At 46.7% G+C, this 20,363-nt stretch overlaps 1 protein-coding gene and 1 pseudogene across 1 annotated transcript; both read left to right on the top strand.

Moving 5' to 3' along the window:
- LOC144738374 (uncharacterized) overlaps nt 1–20,363 on the top strand; it is a 215,599-nt pseudogene that overhangs the window by 178,155 nt on the left and 17,081 nt on the right.
- Nucleotides 9,098–19,904, top strand: LOC144738350 (uncharacterized). Its single transcript, XM_078621399.1, has 5 exons — nt 9,098–9,308; nt 11,366–11,451; nt 11,831–11,925; nt 13,097–13,615; nt 19,845–19,904. The coding sequence occupies exons 1-5, from the start codon at nt 9,163–9,165 to the stop codon at nt 19,902–19,904; spliced, it is 906 nt and encodes a 301-aa protein (XP_078477525.1). The 5' UTR covers nt 9,098–9,162.

Here is a 20,363-nt window from a genome sequence, read left to right as displayed (position 1 = left end):
CCTGTTTAGTGAGCAGCAGCATTCTTTGAATATTGTTCCAAAGCAATTGGGATTGTGGAGCAGTGGCAGTCCTGCATTTCCTTTCTCTTTAATCCACAGTGGAGCAGAGCGCAGTGGAGACGTGGGGCAATAGAGCAGAGGAGCAATGGAGCAATGAGGCAGTGCAGCAAAGGAGCAGTGGGGCAGATGAGGGGTGGATTTGTCGTGAAGGCGAATCACCTGAATATGTGCTCTGAAGAACCATTTCCCAAAACGTCTCTTTTTATCTATATCCTTGTCCCACCGCACACACAGCCGGGACACCGCACACACAAGCCAAGGCACATTTAACCAACCCAGGCAGCACTCGCAAGCAATGCAACGTTACGTTGTGTCCTCATGAGTTGATTTCACAAAGTTTATAGTAACAACAGCAACAAAAATATTGATCCTAATTCTTAACCGGGTGGCCTTAAGACTTGTCACGTGCAGGTTTTGTTCATTGTCTGCACCAGACCCCTGCAGCTGTCTCATTCTGGGTCAGCTGCCCCTTACATGTCCTGGAAACCATGGCAAGGTCATCGCATGAGGACCGCCTGGATGAAAACCAGCATGGAAGGGGCCCAGTGTGGGGCCGGCTATGCTAATGGAATAGTTCCATGTGTGTGTGTGTGTGTGATGTGAGGTCTCCTGGCAGCAGTCATTCTCCGCTGCAGTGCTGGCATCTGCTGCTCAGTTTCATTCCCCAGCTGTGGTCCCAGTGGCATCTTGGGTCGTGTGGTGATAGCAGTCACGGTTGGCACTGATCCACAACCACCACCCCTACTGGGCGGTGGACCTGCCTCCACAAAGTAGCATGTGGCGGAGGAGTGAGGTGAACGCTCTCGCCATGCGAGCGAGGCCCCCTTGCTTCCTCTTCTTTTCGTGCATCTCCACCTGCACCTCCTCCATCTTCTCCTCTGTCTCATCCTCTTCCATCCCCTCTTCTTCATCCTCCACCGCCATCTTCTCCTCTACCTCTTCTTCCTGTGCCATCTCTGTCTTCTTCTCCATCTTCTCCACTAGCACCATCTCTTCCTCCTTCATCTTCTCCTCCTCACCCTCCTGCACCACCATCTCCTCCACCCTCTTCTCTTCCTCCTCCTCCACCACCATTGTTTCTGCTTTGTCCGTAGTCTCCATCTCCTCCACCACGACCGTCTGTTCATCTTTTGTTGTCTCCTTGTCCTCCATCTCCGCATTGTCTTTATCCTCTCCCTCCGTGCTCTCCTCCATTGTCACCATCACAATCTCGTCCTCCTTTGCCTTCTCTTCCTCCGATTTCTCCTCCTCCGTCTCTACTTCATCCTCCATCATCTCCTTCACCTCTTCCTTCGTCTCCTTCTCCACAACCTCTGACTTCACTTCAAAGGCCTGGAGGAGTGAGGAGGAGGGCTGCTTTAGCTCAGATCTGTTAAGAGACAAACACGACACCGTTCCACTTTCCTGCTACGGCAGACATCGCCATCTACTCAACGTCCGGGGGTGGAATGTGTGGCGGATTCATTCGAGCTTAATATGAACAGCAATAACGACATGGCCAGTGAGTGTGCTTCATATTGGCACTGTCATTCTCATGGGGCAAGGCTATCCTTGAGATAGGTTCAGCTGTGTCTCACACAGACTGTTGTGGTTTCACAGTAGTGGGTGGCGTTGCTGTGTCAATTTAGCCGAATCATTTTTAGTGACATTTTTACGTGTATTCTAATTGATCCCTTGGACATAATGGTCTACACATTAAAAATGACATCGGTGGAGATCATGAATGTCCACTGTGATGGAATGGGTGTGTATCTTTGTGGTCAATGCAGCGGCAGTAATAACCAGGGCAGGAAGCAAGATCTGAACTGTAAGTGGTGAGCGATGAGTGTGCGACCCTTTGGCTGCTTCAACCGATCCACGATTTCTATCAAATATCCGACAGTGATTTGAGGTCGACAGAGCCGCCTCCCTTGACGTCGAAGGCATCTCAGAGTGCATTGAGCGCGATGAGCCACTCGCATCTCACATCTCGCATCTCAACGCATTTGAAATTGGACACCCCTCCCAGTGGTCGCTGTCTCTGTGCATTACAAGGCAACTTGTCAGCTGGCCTGGAAACAGGCATGAGAGTACGAAATTATCACGGTGGATGGAGGGTTAAATGGTGAAATATGGCCGCATCGTTATCTGGTCTCACTCAGAAACCAATTATGGAAAGTAAATCTGTCCACAGTATAGCGGAATGTACACGTGGGGTTTGCAGTGTCTGTATATTTTGTGAGTGCAGCAGGGCTGGAGCACCTGTGCCTCAGCAGCAGAAGGGACCTGGGTTTGATTTCCACGTTGGGCCACGTTATCTGTGTGGAATGTGCTTCCCCCTGTTCTGGGAGGATTCTGCAGCTTTCTCCCTGTAACTGAACCCACACAATGCAAATCGCTCAATTTGGATCACAAACAGCAGCAACTTTGTTACCAACTGCGAGCAAACTTGACAGGACCCTCCTGAAAAAAAGTATTGAGACTTAGTGAGGCTCATCCTGCGTAAACAAGCATGATAATAAATAAATGAAAATAAACACATGCAGAGTGGTTTACCGTTGCTCAGCGGCTCCAGAGTTTACTTTCTCTTCTTGGAAGCCCTCTTCTCCAAAGCTCGGAGCAATCGGGCCCTGCACAGGAGTGGTGGCGCTGGCAGTGTTGGCGGAGGTGGTGTTGGTGGTGGTGCTGCTGGTGGTAGCGGTCTGGAGCCAGTGTTGCTCGATCTTGGCGAGGCGCTTTTCCTCCATGAGGCACTTTTGCTCCACTAGACGCTTCTCCTCCATCAAGTGCTTCTGAAGTTTCACCTCAATGAGGCGCTTCTCCTGCATGAGACGTTTCTCCTCGACAAGCTTCACCTTGCAAAGGCGACTCTCAAGATGCTTCTTCTTCTCGAGATGCTTCAGCTCTACGAGACGCTTCACCTCAAAGAGGCGATTGTGTTCCTCCACCCGCCTCTCCTCTGAGACACTTCTCCTCTGAGGCACTTCTCTTCCTCCACCCGCTTCTCCTCTATGAGGTGTTTCTCCTCCATGAGGCGCTTGTCTTCCTTGACCCGCTTAGCTTCTATGAGGCGCTTCTCCTCATCGACACACTTCACAATGGCGAGACGCTTCTCCACCTCCAGATGCTTCTCCTCGAGACGCTTCACGTCGCGAAGGTGCTTTTCCTCCATGAAGCGCGTTTCCTCAAGGAGGCGCTTTTCCATGACGCGTTTCACGTCATTGAGGATCTTGTTTCTAAGGCACTTCTGCTCCGCGAGGTGCTTCAGCTTGGCGAGGCGCTTCACTTCAATGGGGCGCTTCTCTTCCATGATGCGCTCCTCCGCAAAGCGCTTCTCCTTGAGGTGCTTCTCCTCCTGGAGACGCTTCACTTCTGCGAGGTACTTCACTCTGGAGAGACGCTTCTCCATATGCTTCTCCTCGAGACACTTCACCTCACGGAGCCGCTTCTCCTCCATGAAGCGCTTCTCCATGGAGCGCTTCTCCTCCATGGAGCGCTTCTCCTCAATGACGCGCTTCTCCATGAGGCGGTTCTTGAGGAGATTGTCCCGAAGGCATTTCTCCTCTGGGATGCGCGTCACCCTGGCAAGGCGCTTCATCTCAATGAGGCGGTCCTCTTCCATGGTGCGTTTCTCCTTCGCAAGATGCTTGTTCTCCTGGAGACGCTTCACCCCGCTGAAGTTCTTCACCTCCCCAATGCTCCTCTGTTCACGCGAAAAAAAGCACAGGACCATTCAGACATGCACACGCAGGACAAAAGTCATACTCCCAGGCACGCAAACATGGACGGGCAGGTACACGAACAAAAATGCATACTCGCACATCTATGTATGAATGCAAACATGAACATTTACTCATGCAAACATGCTAGAACACATGAATATACACCACCTAATGTTATACAAAATACATGATACATCATATATTCTCACAAGTTCCATAAACGTACTCAAGGCTGTGATAGTCTGCGACGAGTTCATGGCCATTGTTGGCAACAATCATTACGGGAAAAAAAATGTCCACAACGTTCGATTGTAAAGATCTGGAAGCCCATAATCTGGACAAATTTTACTGCAGCATCCAAAGTAGGCAACTGGAATGGCAACTTCCAATCAGCTCACAGACGGAATTCATGAGATTGCATAATATCATTCTGTCTTCATTGGCAAAATAAATGGCAACTTGAAGTGCTTGCACGAGTGGGATATGGCAGGACGTGATGGTGGAGAGATGGAGTGATCGTGTCGGGAGATGGTGTTGTGATATGGAGGTGAAATTGTGGAATGTTCTGGAGAGATAGTGTCTTGTGATGGTATAGACGCATTATGAGGCTCTATGATGGTCTATTGAGTTGGTGGTGTGATGAGAAAGGTGATGTGGAGAGATGGTGTGATGTTTTGGTGCAATGGCGTGGTGAAATGGTGTGCTAGTGTGGAGTGAATATGGTGTGTTTGACCCCCATATATCCCGTACCCACCTTTGGGAAGCGATGCTCGTAGCTTTGGCCTGGGAAAGGGTCCACTTCATCCATAATGTCCCCCCACGTGGTCGACTGGCGCCACGATTCCCGGTCTATGGAGAACAGAAAATGCATTCAAAGGACGAGTAATGAATTAGAGAACGAAGCACATGAAGATTCACAGAATTAATTCGGAGGTCCCTGTAATTACCTCTTACCACACAACAGGACCTGCTATTGAGAAATATTCATCACATGGCAGTAAAACTTTACGCGTCATATTTTTGTAAGCATGTTGAGATCATCAACTCCATAAACTTGAGACCCCCCATACTCTTAGGTTTTTTTCGGTAAAGTCACGCTTGCTGTATTAAGTAAATTACCTTTACTTGATACAGCGAGCGTGCTGTGACGGTTCCACCTGAAGACGGAAGCTTGTGTTGCCTCCGAAACGTCGTGATTTTTTATTTTACTTTTATTAATTTAAATTTTTTTTACCTACGTGACTTTCCCGAAAAAACCTAAGAGTATGAATCCTTGCAGTCACGAAAGCTTCAAATCTAGAATTGAGACCCCCATTTAAACAAATATGGCTGAAACTCAGATCTGGAACGAGACAAATTATTTTACTTTCAGGAATTTAATAGTTAAAAAGTATTCTCAAAATCAACAAGTAAAGGTCGATTTATCATTCCCCATTGACGTCCTTATCGATTGAAGTTATTCATCCTGAAGTGAAAGCCATCAAACACAGGAACAACGAACGTGAAATCCATGTACATCCTGAAACCGATCATCTGCAGTAGTTTTTTATTAAACAATGAGGGAAATGATTTTGTTTTTGAGCAAAGTTATGATCACAGGGTAATCTGCAGAGCGAGGAGTCGAACGTCTATCCTCAGTGAAATCCCTCTCGAAATGGTCTTGAGGTCTGATTTTAAGCCCCTTATAACTCCCCTCTAGCATCCAAATCCTTTGTTCTCGTCTTGGCCTATCATGGACTTTGCATTCAATTGTTAATTTTTTTACATTAACAATCCGCATATATAGCAACATAGCTTAGCTAATCTTTCCATTATAATTTAACCTTAATACATATGCATATCTCACTGCATAATTGTATGCTTCGTTTAAATAAAGATTTTCATCTCCATGCATAATTCCGTGCTTCGTGTTAATTTGCTAATATTCATCCGACAATGTCCTCTAAAATGATGCAAGTTTAGAGGATTTAACATCGACATACAGTCTGAAGTATCAAAATGGTGATGTCCAGTTGGATTTGGACTAAGGTGCAAATGTATACTATACTGACTTTGTTTTATAAAAAAAAATATTGAAGTACTTGTGTTGATGAGCGCGTCAGAACAATCAAGGTTATTTGTTTAATTTAATCCACGAAAATTATTACGATTGCTGTCATACACTTTTAATGAAAATCGAAATGGTATCGCTTGTAAGCGTGTGTGTATTTACACTGCTGTGTATGTACACTTGTCTTTGACTCGTGTGTGTGTGTACAGGTGTTTGTTGTAAGCATTGTACAGTTAAGGAACGCTCAGATAACTTAAAAAATCCGATTTTTCTTCATCTGCAAAACAATTATTAACGTTAATATTGCTGTGCATGCACACTCGCGTGTGTATGTACACGCCTGTATATGCACACTCATGTGTGTATGCACACCGCTGTATATATAGTGGTGCTTGGATGCACACTCGTGTGTGCATGTCTACTCGTCCGTGTTTTTTTCAGGATGGATATGGTAGCAATAACGTACGATCAGTCATCTTTAAAAACAAATCAGGTTTTTATTAATCTGCAAAGATATTTACGTAAAAACTCGTATCGAAATCTTTATTAATATTCGTTTGGTCAAACACTTAAGGAACGAGACAAATTATTTTATTTTCATGAATGTAATAGTTTAAAAACTTCTCAAAATCAAACACGCAAACGTGGATTTATCATTCCCCATTGACATCCTTATCGATTGAAGTCAAAGGCATCAAACACAGGAACAACGAACCTGAAATCCACGTACATCCTGAAACCTATAATCTGCAGTAATTTTTTATTATACAATGAGGAAAAATATTTTTTTTATATTGAGCAAAGTTATGATCACAGTCATTCTCCAACTTTAGCTCAGCAAGACCACTTAACAAATAGAGTAAAATCAGGAATTGGACCACCTCACAACCACTGCGCATCACACCACATCAACAAGTAATCCGATATGACTACAAGGCACCACTTTAACGTGACGAAGTCTAGAATGAACTTCAACACGCAAGTAGCTGTGAGAAGATCACAACACATGGCGCCTTCTACCATAAACACCACACATTTAACAGTACCGATGATACAACCACCAGACGAAGCATCGCATCTATCGAAATATAAAATTGTTGTCATCCTGAAATAACTGAACACTTCTAGAACTTTAAAGGAAGACGTTTTTTTCCGAACACATTATAGAGCATTCACAACATCACTCGAGCTTGGAGCACTGGAAATCACGCAAATAATAACTTGTACCTCATTGATTGATCTAACAGAGACACAAACATGCACATTCCAGGACTTCGAGAGTTAACAGAAGTACTCAATACTTTGACTCTCCAGCCATCATCATCATCACCAACCATCTAAATCACTAACCATCACCATTATAAACACCCATCCATTATCATCAACCACCTATCAACACCAACACCCATCATCACCAACACCCATCACCATCAGCACCCATCATCACCACCCCTCATCACCACAGATTATCATCATAACCCATCATCATCAGCACCCATCATCATCACCACCCATCATCACCACCACCCATCATAAATTAACACAGACAGCTACAAACATAGATATGTAAACTGACACAAACATAACAGACACACAAATAAACAATCTCTTTCACGACTTAATAATAACAAAGTCCATATTACCCGTGCCAGGCTAGGTGCACACAGACAAATCCATTGCACAATAATTTACATGTAACTCAAATTCAGACTTAGCACTACCACCTCACTCACTTAAACATAACTACATAGATTAAGAAAACCATTAAATTAATAGTGAATAAACCAATACGATGGTGTTTATACGCTTGCAATTCAATGAATGAAATACAAGTTCATAATTCAAATTATACAAAAATAAAAAAAATAATGAATGTGAAGCCTGAGGCCGAGGTGTATGGCAGGCCTAACGACCAGGCCTCCCTTCTGTCCTCGTCGCATGAATGGCGACATCAAAGACAGCACAAAGCAAGGGGGCAAATGTTTAATTTCTGTAGCGTAATTTTGACTAATTAGAGACTACAAACACTACGTACACGATGTACACACAGCTACACAACGCACACACACACACTCGCCACACTTCCTCGACAAAACACGAACTGCACACTCTCACTCACTCTGCCATACACTCACTCTGCCACACTCTCTTTCTCACTAACTCACTGTCTCTCACTAACTCACTGTCTCTCACTAACGCACTGTCTATCACTAACTCACTGTCTCATTCTATCACACTCACTGACTCACTCTGCCACACTCACTCACTCTGCCACACTCACTCACTCTGCCACACTCACTCAATCTCTCACCCACTCGCTAATCTCTCACCCACTCGCTAATCTCTCACCCACTCGCTAATCTCTCACCCACTCGCTAATCTCTCACCCACTCGCTAATCACTCACCCACCCATTAACTCAATCTCTCACCCACTCACCCACCCACTCACTCAATCTCTCACCCACTCACCCACGCACTCACTCAATCTCTCACCCACTCACCCATTCACTCAATCTCTTACCCACTCACCCACCCGCTCAATCTCTCACCTACTCACCCACCCACTCACTCAATCTCTCACCCACTCACCCATTCACTCAATCTCTCACCCATTCACTCACTCAATCTCTCACCCACTCACCCAATCTCTCACCCACTCACCCACCCGCTCACTCAATCTCTAACCCACTCACCCACCCACTCACTCAATCTCTCACCCACTAACCCACCCACTCACGCACTCACTCAATCTCTCACCCACTCACTCAATCTCTCACCCACTCACCCACGCACTCACTCAATCTCTCACCCACTCACTTAATCTCTCACCCACTCGCTAATCTCTCACCCACTCACCCATTCACTCAATCTCTTACCCACTCACCCACTCACTCAATCTCTCACCCACTCACCCACCCACTCACGCACTCACTCAATCTCTCACCCACTCACTCAATCTCTCACCCACTCACTCAATCTCTCACCCACTCACCCATTCACTCAATCTCTCACCCATTCACTCAATCAATCTCTCACCCACTCACCCAATCTCTCACCCACTCACCCACCCGCTCACTCAATCTCTAACCCACTCACCCACCCACTCACTCAATCTCTCACCCACTCACCCACTCACCCACCCACTCACTCAATCTCTCACCCACTCACCCACCCACTCACTCAATCTCTCACCCACTCACTCACCTACTCACTCACCCACCCACTCACCCAATCTCTCACCCAATCTCTCACCCATTCACTCACCCTCGCTGTGTAGAACACGGAGTCTGAAGTCGAACCCAGGGGCCTGCTGTTTCCGGTCCCACGCACAACCAGCACTTCACCACGTGATGCGCCAGCCGGCCTCGTGGGGGGCGGAGCCTCGCGCTAGTGACGTCACGTCTGTTACGTCACAGCCACGCCTCCACCCACAGTCGAGAGGAATGCACACGAGGGAGCAGCAGAAGAAGCCTTTTGAGAGCGAATCCTCAACGAGGTGAGCGACCCTGTTGATTTTACATTTCGACCACAAACTAAAGCTTCATCATTTTTATATGTTCATAACTCAATTTTCAGCAATCAAATTATAAAAAACGCCACTTTTTTCAAATTTTCTTGCTGTGGATTACACACCTGATGATGATTGCTTGTGTTGCAGTCGAAACGTGATAATTGTATTTGTTTATTATTTTTATTATTTTATTCTTTCCCTTCGGTAAAGTCACATAGGTGATTTATTATATTATTATTATGTTATTATTTTATTTCTATTATTAATTATATTATTATGAATTTTATTTTTTATTATTTATTTTTACCTACGTGACTTTACCAAAAAAAACTAAGAGTACAATTATTGTGTTCTGATTGCTGGTACAATTGTGCCCTACATTACGTGTATTGAATGTCATTCAACATTTGGGGAGGAGTCTGCCTTTAAGTTCATACCCTAGCCACTGCCATAGTTGCCTCCAATCTGTGATGTCACAGCCACATGGGTGGTACCTCTGACATCAATTGACCTACGACGTCATGCTCCTATTATAACAAATTATTTAGGTATGGTCATGTGACCCCAATGACCCACAAGGCATATGGGTCTTTTATCAAGCAATCGATTAATACAAATGGGCTGTACATGAACATGCATGTCTAGATTTGAGGTGAAATTTAAATGTTAAGTCTGGTGATTATGTTTAATGGAATAGGCAGTTGGAATAAACATGTTCGTGTGGGTGGATGAGTGAGTGATCGGGCGCACACATGAGTGGGCAAACAAGCGAGTGAGTGGGCTTTTAAAGCAACAGTCAAGATAGTCTTATTTCGATGAAGTCATGTAGAATTGAAATAATAAAATAATAAAAATGTAATATTATAAAATACAATTCTCACGACGTTTCGGCCACAACGCAAGCAGCCGTCCTCAGGTGAAGAACAGGGCTGTCGAACTGACAGCGTCTGAATGAACACCACTAAGCTTGGCAGCGTATATTTAAGCTGGGTTAGAGGGGGAAGGGCGCCTTGACAAAGGAATTTGCATATCAACAGATGAATTTAGCATATTTCTGGAAAATTCAGATATGGGATTAGTCACTACTTGTGGAATGCGTAGGAGGTGGGGGGTCTTAAAGTCATATTATGCCCGTGCATTATGTAGGATTAGCAACAACAACAAAAAAAGTCACGATAGTGTTTTAGATTTGAAGCTTTCGTGACTGCAAGGATTCATACTCTTAGGTTTTTTTCGGTAAAGTCACGTAGGGAAAATAAATAATAAAATTGTATTACATAAATAATAATAGAAATAGAATAATAAATCACGACGTTTCGGAGGCAACACAAGCTTCCTTCATCAGGTGTAACAAGTACACCCGTAAAAACAAAGTTTTTCACTATAAATCCTTTATATGCGTGGCGGCTAGAGTCTTCTCGTCCTCTGGCTTGAGATGGCTGCCACCTATGGGTCAGATGATTGTCTGGCAGCATTAAGCAATTGGTAATTAAATATTTAATTTGTTTTCCCTAAACAGTGTAACATTTTGGGAATTTTTTTTAACGAACATTATTGTCTCGCACAACGAGTCTGTGTGGAAAATGTCAGCTCGATTGCATCACGGGAAGTGGGTTAAAAAACGACCGAAAGATTTGCACGGTTGTAAGCAAGCAAGCAAGCACGCAAGCAAGCAAACTTAATATAAAGGATTTAAAAAGGCATAGCAAAATAACTGTAGAATAACTGTAAAATAACTAGTTATTTTGCCTTTTTACACCTAACTACAGTTATTTTGCTGTGCCATTTTACACATGATGAAGGAAGCTTGTGTTGCCTCCGAAACGTCGTGATTTATTATTCTATTTCTATTATTATTTCTATTATTTTCATTATTTCGTTTATTATTTTTCTTTTTACCGACGTGACTTTACCGAAAAAACCCAAAAAGTATAGTCACGACAGTGATTGGATTGGTACGATGAGAGGTCAAATATATATTACTTAGGAGGATGAGTGATTCAAAAGGTTGCTAAATCTGAGCGTTGTTCCAACCTCCCCAGGTCATCCAACTTCAAACAAAATCTACTCCTTCGCAACAACATGGACAGACAAATCACGTGGGCTGAGATCTTGGATGACTATGAGGGTAAGTCCCAGATACCTGCATCACATGGATTATATGCGGAGGAGGAGGCTCCTTGATGAATTACTTTTCGTAGACATGGCTTGGTGGTAATGGGAAGACATAATGATCGAGTGTGGCAAAGAGGATGGGTTTAGATTTGAGTTTCTGCCATCTTTGTTCAAACTCGGGTCTCAAGCTTAGGTAATTTACGGTCTCAAAATGCCGACAAAAACATGACTTGTAAAGTTTTACTGTCATGTGATGACTATTTCTCAATAGCAGGTCCTGTTGTGTGGTAAGAGGTAATTACTGGCATCTCAAAATTAGTTCTGTAAGTTTCCATGTCCTTCGTTCTCTAATTAATTACTCGTCCCTTGAATGAATTTTCTGTTCTTCATAGCCCGGGAGTCGGCGTGCCAGTCAACCACGTGGGAGGACGTTATGGATAAGGTGGACCCTTTCCCAGGCCAAAGTTACAAGAATCGCTCCCCAAAGGTGTGTATGGGTTCTATATTTGAAGCTTTCGTGACTGCAAGGATTCATACTCTTAGTTATTTCGGTAAAGTCACGTAGGTATAAAATGAAATAAAAATTTACAAAAATAAAATAATAAAAATCACGACGTTTCGGAGCCAACACAAGTCTCCATCCCAGGTGGGACCGTCACAGCTGAATTTGCTGTATCAAGTGAGGCAGGGATTCCAAGATGCAAGTTCTTAAATACAAGTTAAGGAGGGAGGAGGGGGGAGGAGCTTATCAGAATGTGGTAGCCAATGAATGGAACGTATTGGGAGGGGGCGGGGCTAAAAGAGAGCACGATGTGTATGGGGTCTGTAGGGTTAAAACACATGACATTGTCTCGAAAACTAGCACACCATGTCACCACACCATCAAACCAAAATATCACGACACCAATTCTCCCCATCACCTTTCTCATCACACTACACGACCACCAATTCAATACACCATATTAGAGCCTCATCATGCCTCTATACCATCACAATACACCATCTCTCGAGAACATTCCACTACTTCTCCTCTCCATATCACAACACCATGTCCCAACACCATCACCGCATCTCTTCACCGTCCCACTCATGCACGCACTTGAAGTGGCCATTTCTTACCAATGAAGACAGAAGGATATCAGGCAGTCACATGAATTATGTCTGTGAGTTGATTGGAAGTTGCCATTACAGTTCCCCACTATTGGCGCTGCAGTGAAGTTTGTCCAGAGTATGGGCTTCCAGATATTTATAATGGGACATTCTGTGAAAACTATTGCCAGTGATGATTATTGCCAACAATTGCTATGAAACCGTCACAATCGAGCAAAGTATTGAGTGCATGCATGGGGTTTATGGGGATATATGAGGATGTGACATGTATTTTCATTCTATAGGAGTTGGGATATTTAGGGGTTAGTACTACACGTACAATGTGATACAAGTATTGATGGATAAGACATTGTGTTAACATCAGGTGATAGTGTATATTCAAGTGTGTACTAAGCAGATTTGAATGACTGAATGTGGATGGCTGCATCTGTGTGAGTATGTTTTTTTGTTTGGGTTCATGTGCACGTCCACGTTTGCGTGCCTGTGGGTATGAATGTTTGCTTGCATGTGCATGTCTGAATGTTCCTTTTGTATCTTTGCTTGATCAGAGGATAATTGGGGAGTTGAAGGACGTCAGCGGGGTGAAGCATCTCCAGGAAAAGAACCTTGGCAAAGAAAGATGCACCATGGAAGAGGAGTGCCTCTTTGAAGTGCAGCGCATTGCCAGGGCGAAGTGCCGCACAGAGGAGAAATGCTTCCGAGACTATCTCCTCAAAAAGCGCCTCATTAAAGTGAAGTACTTCATTGATGAGAAGCATCATCTCGAGATGAAGTGTGCTGAGGCGAATAATCTGGAGGAGGAGGAGGCGAAGTGTCTCGCCAACGTGAAACGCGTCGAGGAGAAGAAGTGCCTTGAGCAGGAGCAGCGCCTCGCCAGCATTGCTACCATCACCACCACCGCCACCGCCGGCACCTCCACCCCCACTCCTGCCACCACCACCGCCGCCACCGCCATCACCACTACCACTGCCACCGCCACCACTGCCACTGACGCTGTTTCCGCCACTGCCACAAAACCCGCCACCACCACTGCCACCACCGCCGCCACCGCCGCCACCACCACCACCGCCACCTCCGCCACCACCACCACCGCAGTAACCACCACCGCTACCGCTGCCGCCGCCACCGCATCCACCGCCATCACTGCCACCACCACCGCCACGACCGCCGTCACCACCGCCACCGCCACCACCGCCACCACTGCCATCACCGCCGCCACCACCACCGCCGCCACCACCGCCGCCACTGCCACGACCGCCATTACCACCGCCACGACCGCCGTCACCACCACCACCATCGCCACCACCGCCACCACCACCGCCAACGCCACCACCGCCGCCACCACCACCGCCAACGCCACCATGGCCTCCACCACAGTAACCACCACTGCCACCGCTGCCGCCACCACCGCATCCACCACCACCACCGCTGCCACCACCGCCACCGCATCCACCTCTGACACTCCTGTGCAGGGCCTGATTGCTCCAAGCTTTGGAGAAGAGTGCTTCCAAGCAGAGAAGATGGAGAAGAAGACAGAGGTGGAACAGGAAGAGGAGAAGGCGGAGGTGGAGGTGGTGGAAGAGGTTGAGGAGGAACAGGAGCAGAGAATGGAGAAGACAGAGAATGGAGAAAAGATGGTGGTGGAGGATGAAGAGGAGGAGATGGAGGACGAGACAAAGCAGGAGGTGGAGGAGGTGCAGGTGGTGGAGGTGGTGATGCAGGGAAAGAAGAGGAAGCGAGGGGGCCTTGCTCGCGTGGCGAGAGCGATCACCTCCCTCCTCCGCCGCGTGCTGCTTTGTGGTGGCATGTCCACCACACAGTAGGGGTGGTTGTTGTGGTCGTGGATCGCTGCCAACCATGACCACTACCACCAGACTACCCACCCACCCCGTGATACATGCCACCCACCCACACACCCCGTGATACTCGTCACACACACACCACATTGTTTCCTGGAGAGACGGGGCCACGGACCACAGCTGTGGAAGGAATCTGAGCAGCAGATGCCAGGACTACAGTGGAGAACGACTGCTATCAAGACACCTCACACAACAAACACACACGGGACTAGCCAAAAAACATAGCCGTCCCCATCCTGGGCCCCTTCCATGCTGGTTTTCATCCAGGCAGTCCTCATGGGGTGACCTTGCCATGGTTTCCAGGACATGGAAGGGGCAGCTGACCCAGGATGAGAGAGCTAGAGGGGTCTGGTACAGACAATAAACGAAACCTGCCACGTGGCAAGCCCCAGGGCCACTCATGTAAAGAATAAGATGCAATACCCTTGTTGTTGCTGGTACTATAAAAACTTTGTGAAATAAACCCATGATGACACAACATAACGTTGAATTGCTTGCAAGTGCTGTCTGTGTTGGGTAAATGTGCCTTGGCTCGGATGCGAGGTGTCCCAGCTGTGTGTGTGGCAGTACAAGTGTAATGAGCGACTTCCACGACACGTCACATAGAGGGTACTTCTTTATTTCTCACAGTGGGCACAATACAGGCCAACACTGGTTCTTCCTCTCACTGACTAGAACTCTCGGCAATAACACCTCTAGTGGCTGCACGCAGAGCCGATCACTCGGCGTGGTCTCCTCGCCCTCACTCGTCTCGCCGTTGGCTGGCGGCATGATGATGACGGCGATGTAACCATTCAGGAGATCTTCCACGTGGCCGGACAACGGAGAGAGATTTCGATGAACAGCGACACAGCCAGGACCCAGGACCCCACACGAGCCCCGAGCACCGGGTCCGCTCCCCATTATATTCGCCCAGGTGTGGCTAAGCCCCGCCTCCAGCCACCACTTCTCGTGGAACATTCGAGCAGGTTCCCAGAGCATTTCGACTAACCCCACCTGTTTTCTTTGCCACAGATACGCCTCCTTCCCTGATTGGCTGTTACTTATGTGCCTGTACCCGTAAATGCCTTCCCAGGACAGCACGTGTCACTTTGTAATGTCAACAGGTGTAATCCTGTCATTACACAAGGACACACATTTGAGAGACGTTTTGGAAAATGGCCCTTCTTCAGTGCAAATCTCTTAAACAACTACGCTGGTTTGGTCGTCTGCGTGCGTATCTGGACGTTAATTTATTTACGGACCCGCCCAAACAGCTCGCTCTGATTCGTCGATAAAAATTAATAAAACAGCCGGCAAAAAGCCACAGCTCACTTTCATTCGACAAATATAAATAAATAAACCTGCCGCACAACAGCGTCTCTTCGGTCAACAATTGCACCAACTTTCACGCAACACCATATTCACAGTGATGGTCGCAACGCAAAATCTACTGTAGGTACAGTGTTGCTGTTGCACCCGCCGAACACTGCGTTCTGCTGGCGATATCTCCCCAACGAAGAACGTCCGCGGGTGCAACCAAGAACCCTCCACTAATCAGATAGCCGCATACATTTTCAATTCCAGAACTTTCAATCAAATCTGTTCATTATTGGTGGGGTTCGGTTCGACGCCCCAGTGGCCAAAACTGACCACTCTTTCGTTTGCAGCTCCATCAATATTGCGCCCATTCCCTTGAAACCACTGTGCTTAATCTTTCATTGGGCCGAAACAAGTGTGTGCAAAGTGGCCCTGCACAGTTCCCCGCCCTACATATCAAACCAGCGCTCGAGAAATTCTGTCGCCTTCAATCTCATTGGACTAATTAATTATCCCTTTAATTGCCTCAAAGTGGACTGCGTGCTTTGTAGCGGCAGCACGCGTCAGTCAGTCAGTCGTCCATTTCCAAACATGCAGAAGCACACAGAAGGTAAGCGGTGTGTGATAGCATAGGTCTGCCAAGGTCAGCGCCGCAGTGCTGCAGTGCACTGTGGGCGCAGACCCTGCGCTGTGTGAGTGTGGTGTGTATGCAAGTGTGCGAATGGTAGTTACGCTAATATTACGTATATTTATGTAAAAAATGGGTGCTGCGTGCTGCGATTAGTGGAGTCCCCAAACAACTTTACCTTACGAGTAGGCAGGGGTCGCTATACAGTAAGTCTTAGCGGACTGAGCTGGCAGCTTCACCTGCCAGGACCACGGCCAGTTGCGTAGCGCCCCCTACAGTTTCGCCCATGGGTCAATACCCCCATGGGGAAACCCAGCTGACTGTTTGATGGGTAGAATGGGTACTTTTTGGTTTATCCGGCTTATTACCATTATTATGTATTGACGTTGATCACGTCTCCATTGACGGCTTGCTGTCTACTTCGGTTGTGTTATTGAGATGTTGTGCATGCTGCTGCTGCTAAGGGCATGTGTTGCATAATATGCAGCATGTGTCCGCGTATCATGTTTGGCACGGATGCAGTTGGCGTTACTGTACATTTATCATGTTTTGGAGTGCCAATCCCATGCACTTTGAAATGTATAAACTGTCTAAAAAGGTTGCAGCCCGGCCCCCGCCGCTGTCACTCTCTGGCCGTTGCACAAGCCATATCGGAATTTGCGACATGCTAAAACAATGAGTACAGTGTGACACCACCCGGGTAACTCCCGGGATCAAAATGGGCATTGGAAAGTGATCGCTTTATTGAGATGATTATGGTACTACCACAGGGTATTGTGAACGGTTCAGGAGGAGCAGAGGGTCTGGATTTGTAAGTCTCACAGTACCGGTAAGAAGCGCCGGGTGGGGGATGCCCTCCACTGGGGTACAAATTCTGTCATTATTAGTATACGATCATGCTATTTTTCTATCTGCAAGCTGTCATAACTGAAACGATCCCCGTTATTGTTCGATTGAGAAATGGAGTGACCCACACCTCTGATACCATATGTGAGGAACTCAAAAATCTGATGCATGCGTAAAACACCCACAATGGGAATACGTAAACGTAAACGTAAAAACACCAACAAAATACATTTTTTTATACGAAAAAAATAGGTGGCCCCATAGCGGATCTGTCTGTGTGTGTAAATACAGACGGAGGATGCAGGGGCCAACCTGTGTGCGATCGGAACGGTGCAATTGCTGACCAATGTCACTGTGGATGGCGCACACGCTCACCGGAGCTGTGTCTTTGCGATGCAAGGGCATGGTGGATGGTGGAGCGCATATGGATGGTGCGTTACGAATAAAATAAAAGAAACCACTGGAAGCAGCCATGCGAGCAGGCTACCTTGAGAGCAATCGCGAATGGGTTGCGTGTCTGGAAGAAGCCTCGCTCTTTCAGATGCCGTACCAGCTTCGTCAACTCTTCGCTACGATTCTGCTGTATTCCATGCCAGCAGATACGAAGGCTCTCTGGGATAAATTCTACGACGAATTGGCTCGCGATTACGAGTACCAGTACCGCCAGCTGACCAACAAAGAAGAAATGGTAAATCTTCTTGGTTCTTTCGGTAAAGTCACGAAGAAGGGAAGTAATAAAATAATAATAATAATAAAACATAATAAAACATTTCTCACCACGTGTTGGCCACAACGCAAGCAGCCGTCCTCAGGTGAAAACCAGGTCTGTCGAGGCGACAGTGTCTGAATGAAACAGCACACGTGCTTGGAGCATATATATAAGCTGGGTTGAAAGGGGGGGAAAGGGCGCCTTGACAAAAGAATTTGCATATCAAGAGGAATTTAGTATATTCATGGTAAATGCAGGTATGTGATTAGTACTACTTATGCCCGTGCATTATGCAGGATTAGCAGCATCAAAGGGAGGGGATATGGGAAATGCAGGTATGCCATTAGAACTACTTATGCCCGTGAATTATGCAGGATTAGCAGCATCAAAGGGAGGGGATATGGTAAATGCAGGTATGTGATTAGTACTACTTATACCCGTGCATTATGCAGGATTAGCAGCATCAAAGAAAATAAAAGAAATGGTAAAGTTCAAGACCCTTCACAGCCTCCACGAGTTCCTCACGGCAGGTGGGATGGCTCTGTCGGACTTTGACGACCTCCCGCACACTTTCCGAGTACCCACACTTGGTCTTGGACTCGCTGCTTGAGAACCATATCCGCCGCGAATTGGACACGAAGGACTTCCCATTTCGACTTCGGCGCAAACAGTTCCCCATTGTCCCAGCCTTCGCGATGACCATCAACAAGGCGCAAGGGCAAACTGTTCACAACCTGGGATTATATCTACCAACTTCTCGCACGGCCAATTGTACGTGGCACTATCGCGAGTCACGGCAAGATCCAACATCAAGGCGCTTATTGAGGGACCTGACGACGAGGAGGAAGACGGAGTGTACACGAAGAATATCGTGTATCGCCAGATATTTGAATAAGTTGCATTCTATATTTCAATAACTTGCATTCTTTAATATTGTCGATTGAGCGTCTCATAAAAATGCATATAACCTCACAAAAATAAACATAAAACAATCACCAAAACATGTCTATTGTGTCCAGCCACTTTCAACTCCCCACCAACCAAGCATATACACACCGCCCGCGAAGCGGGCGGCGACTGCTAGTAAAAATAGTGGTGAGAAAATATATTCAGGTGAATCGCCTCCTGCACAACACTGCCACTCTACACCACTGCCCCAATGACCTCTTTCCCTCTGCCCCTTTGCCGCACTGCCCCCTCTGCTCCACTGTCCCACTTCTCCTCAGGTCCAATGCTCCACTGCCCTTCTGCTCCACTGCACCTCTGCCCCCCTTCTGCCACAGCAGTTGAAACAAATAGTTGAGTTTCTTAAACCCCCCTGCCTCTGTCCACCTAGCAGTAGAAATGGGTATGCCACAATCGAGCAGCAAGGTGCGTGTGGTAGGTTAAAGTTTGGGTACTCCTTCCTCTTCTAAAACATCTGCCCAATGTGGAAGAGTAGACCAAAATATCGTCTAAAGGGACTTTCTAGAACTCGGTCTTGTAGACATTACTCCTGCCACCAGAGGTATTAAAAAGCAATTGCAGAATTGTGCCACCACTCAAAAATCTAAATTTTTTGACAGAATATTCAAAGAATGCTGCTGCTCACGATACAGGCTGCCGCTGGATAACCAGGGTTTGAAACCTGGCACCCGCCAGTGATCAAAGCGGGTTCTCTAGTCTAGCAAGTTAAGGATCTCAGCCCAGTTGGCATTGACTCTGTAGTGGCAAAGCATTTGCTGCTGGCAGAAAAGAAGATCTGTGGCGTACGGCAGTCCTGTCGTCAGCAAGCCAGGATGTGCACGAGGAGGATCTCGGGGAAATGTCACAGAGGGGCCCACCAGAACCCGCTAGTAGGTTCCAGAAAGGGGGCGTGGCTTGGGTGGAGCGAGTCCACGTGACGGTGTAAGAGGGGCCCCTGTGGGGCACCTCGGGGATGTGCGTGGAATGTGAACCCCGTTGTGCTGCTGTAGTCCATCGTCGCCATTCTTCTCATCGTCATCTCCGTGTACACCATCTCGGAGCGCCGCTAGTCAGGCAGCCTACCGTCTGTCCTGGCTGAGTAGCGTCGCCATATAATAGATGGACGGAATATTAAGCGTGTTAATTCCGTCAGTGCTCGTTAATAAATAAGTGCCTCCAAGTCTTATCGTCTCCGAGTTAGTAACTACAACTGCACAAAATAACCCATCACAAGGCTGTAATGTGGTTCTGCACTTAATTTGGATAAATTCCATCTATAGAAGAACATTGTTTCGACAAACGTTACTCCTACTTAAAGAACAGGTGGTAGGGTCCTGCTTTTTACTATGCGGACGAGAGGGCACTTGAAGTGTAATTAGCTCTGTGATATAAGCTTCAGTGGGCCATTCTCTAACACTAGGCTTGCAATGGTCTGATAGAGACATTAATGGATAATTGGTTCCATGGCAGGATGACGACATCCCAACCCGGGTTAAAATTTGGGAAAAATTCGAACATGCGGGTTTATG

The sequence above is a fragment of the Lampetra planeri genome, chromosome 82 (genome assembly GCF_965212315.1).
Source record: "Lampetra planeri chromosome 82, kcLamPlan1.2.h2, whole genome shotgun sequence".
Taxonomy (NCBI): domain Eukaryota; kingdom Metazoa; phylum Chordata; class Hyperoartia; order Petromyzontiformes; family Petromyzontidae; genus Lampetra; species Lampetra planeri.
The sequence above is the reverse complement of the archived record's forward strand: the minus strand, read 5'-3'. Positions and strand labels throughout refer to the sequence as shown.

Bases quoted from the DNA above. Each gene is read 5' to 3' on its own strand.
- LOC144738350 (XM_078621399.1), top strand. From the start codon at position 9,163: ATGCGCCAGCCGGCCTCGTGGGGGGCGGAGCCTCGCGCTAGTGACGTC. The intron at 9,309-11,365 runs GTGAGCGACCCT...CAACCTCCCCAG, and splicing joins GAGAGCGAATCCTCAACGAG to GTCATCCAACTTCAAACAAA. The intron at 11,452-11,830 runs GTAAGTCCCAGA...TGTTCTTCATAG, and splicing joins GATCTTGGATGACTATGAGG to CCCGGGAGTCGGCGTGCCAG.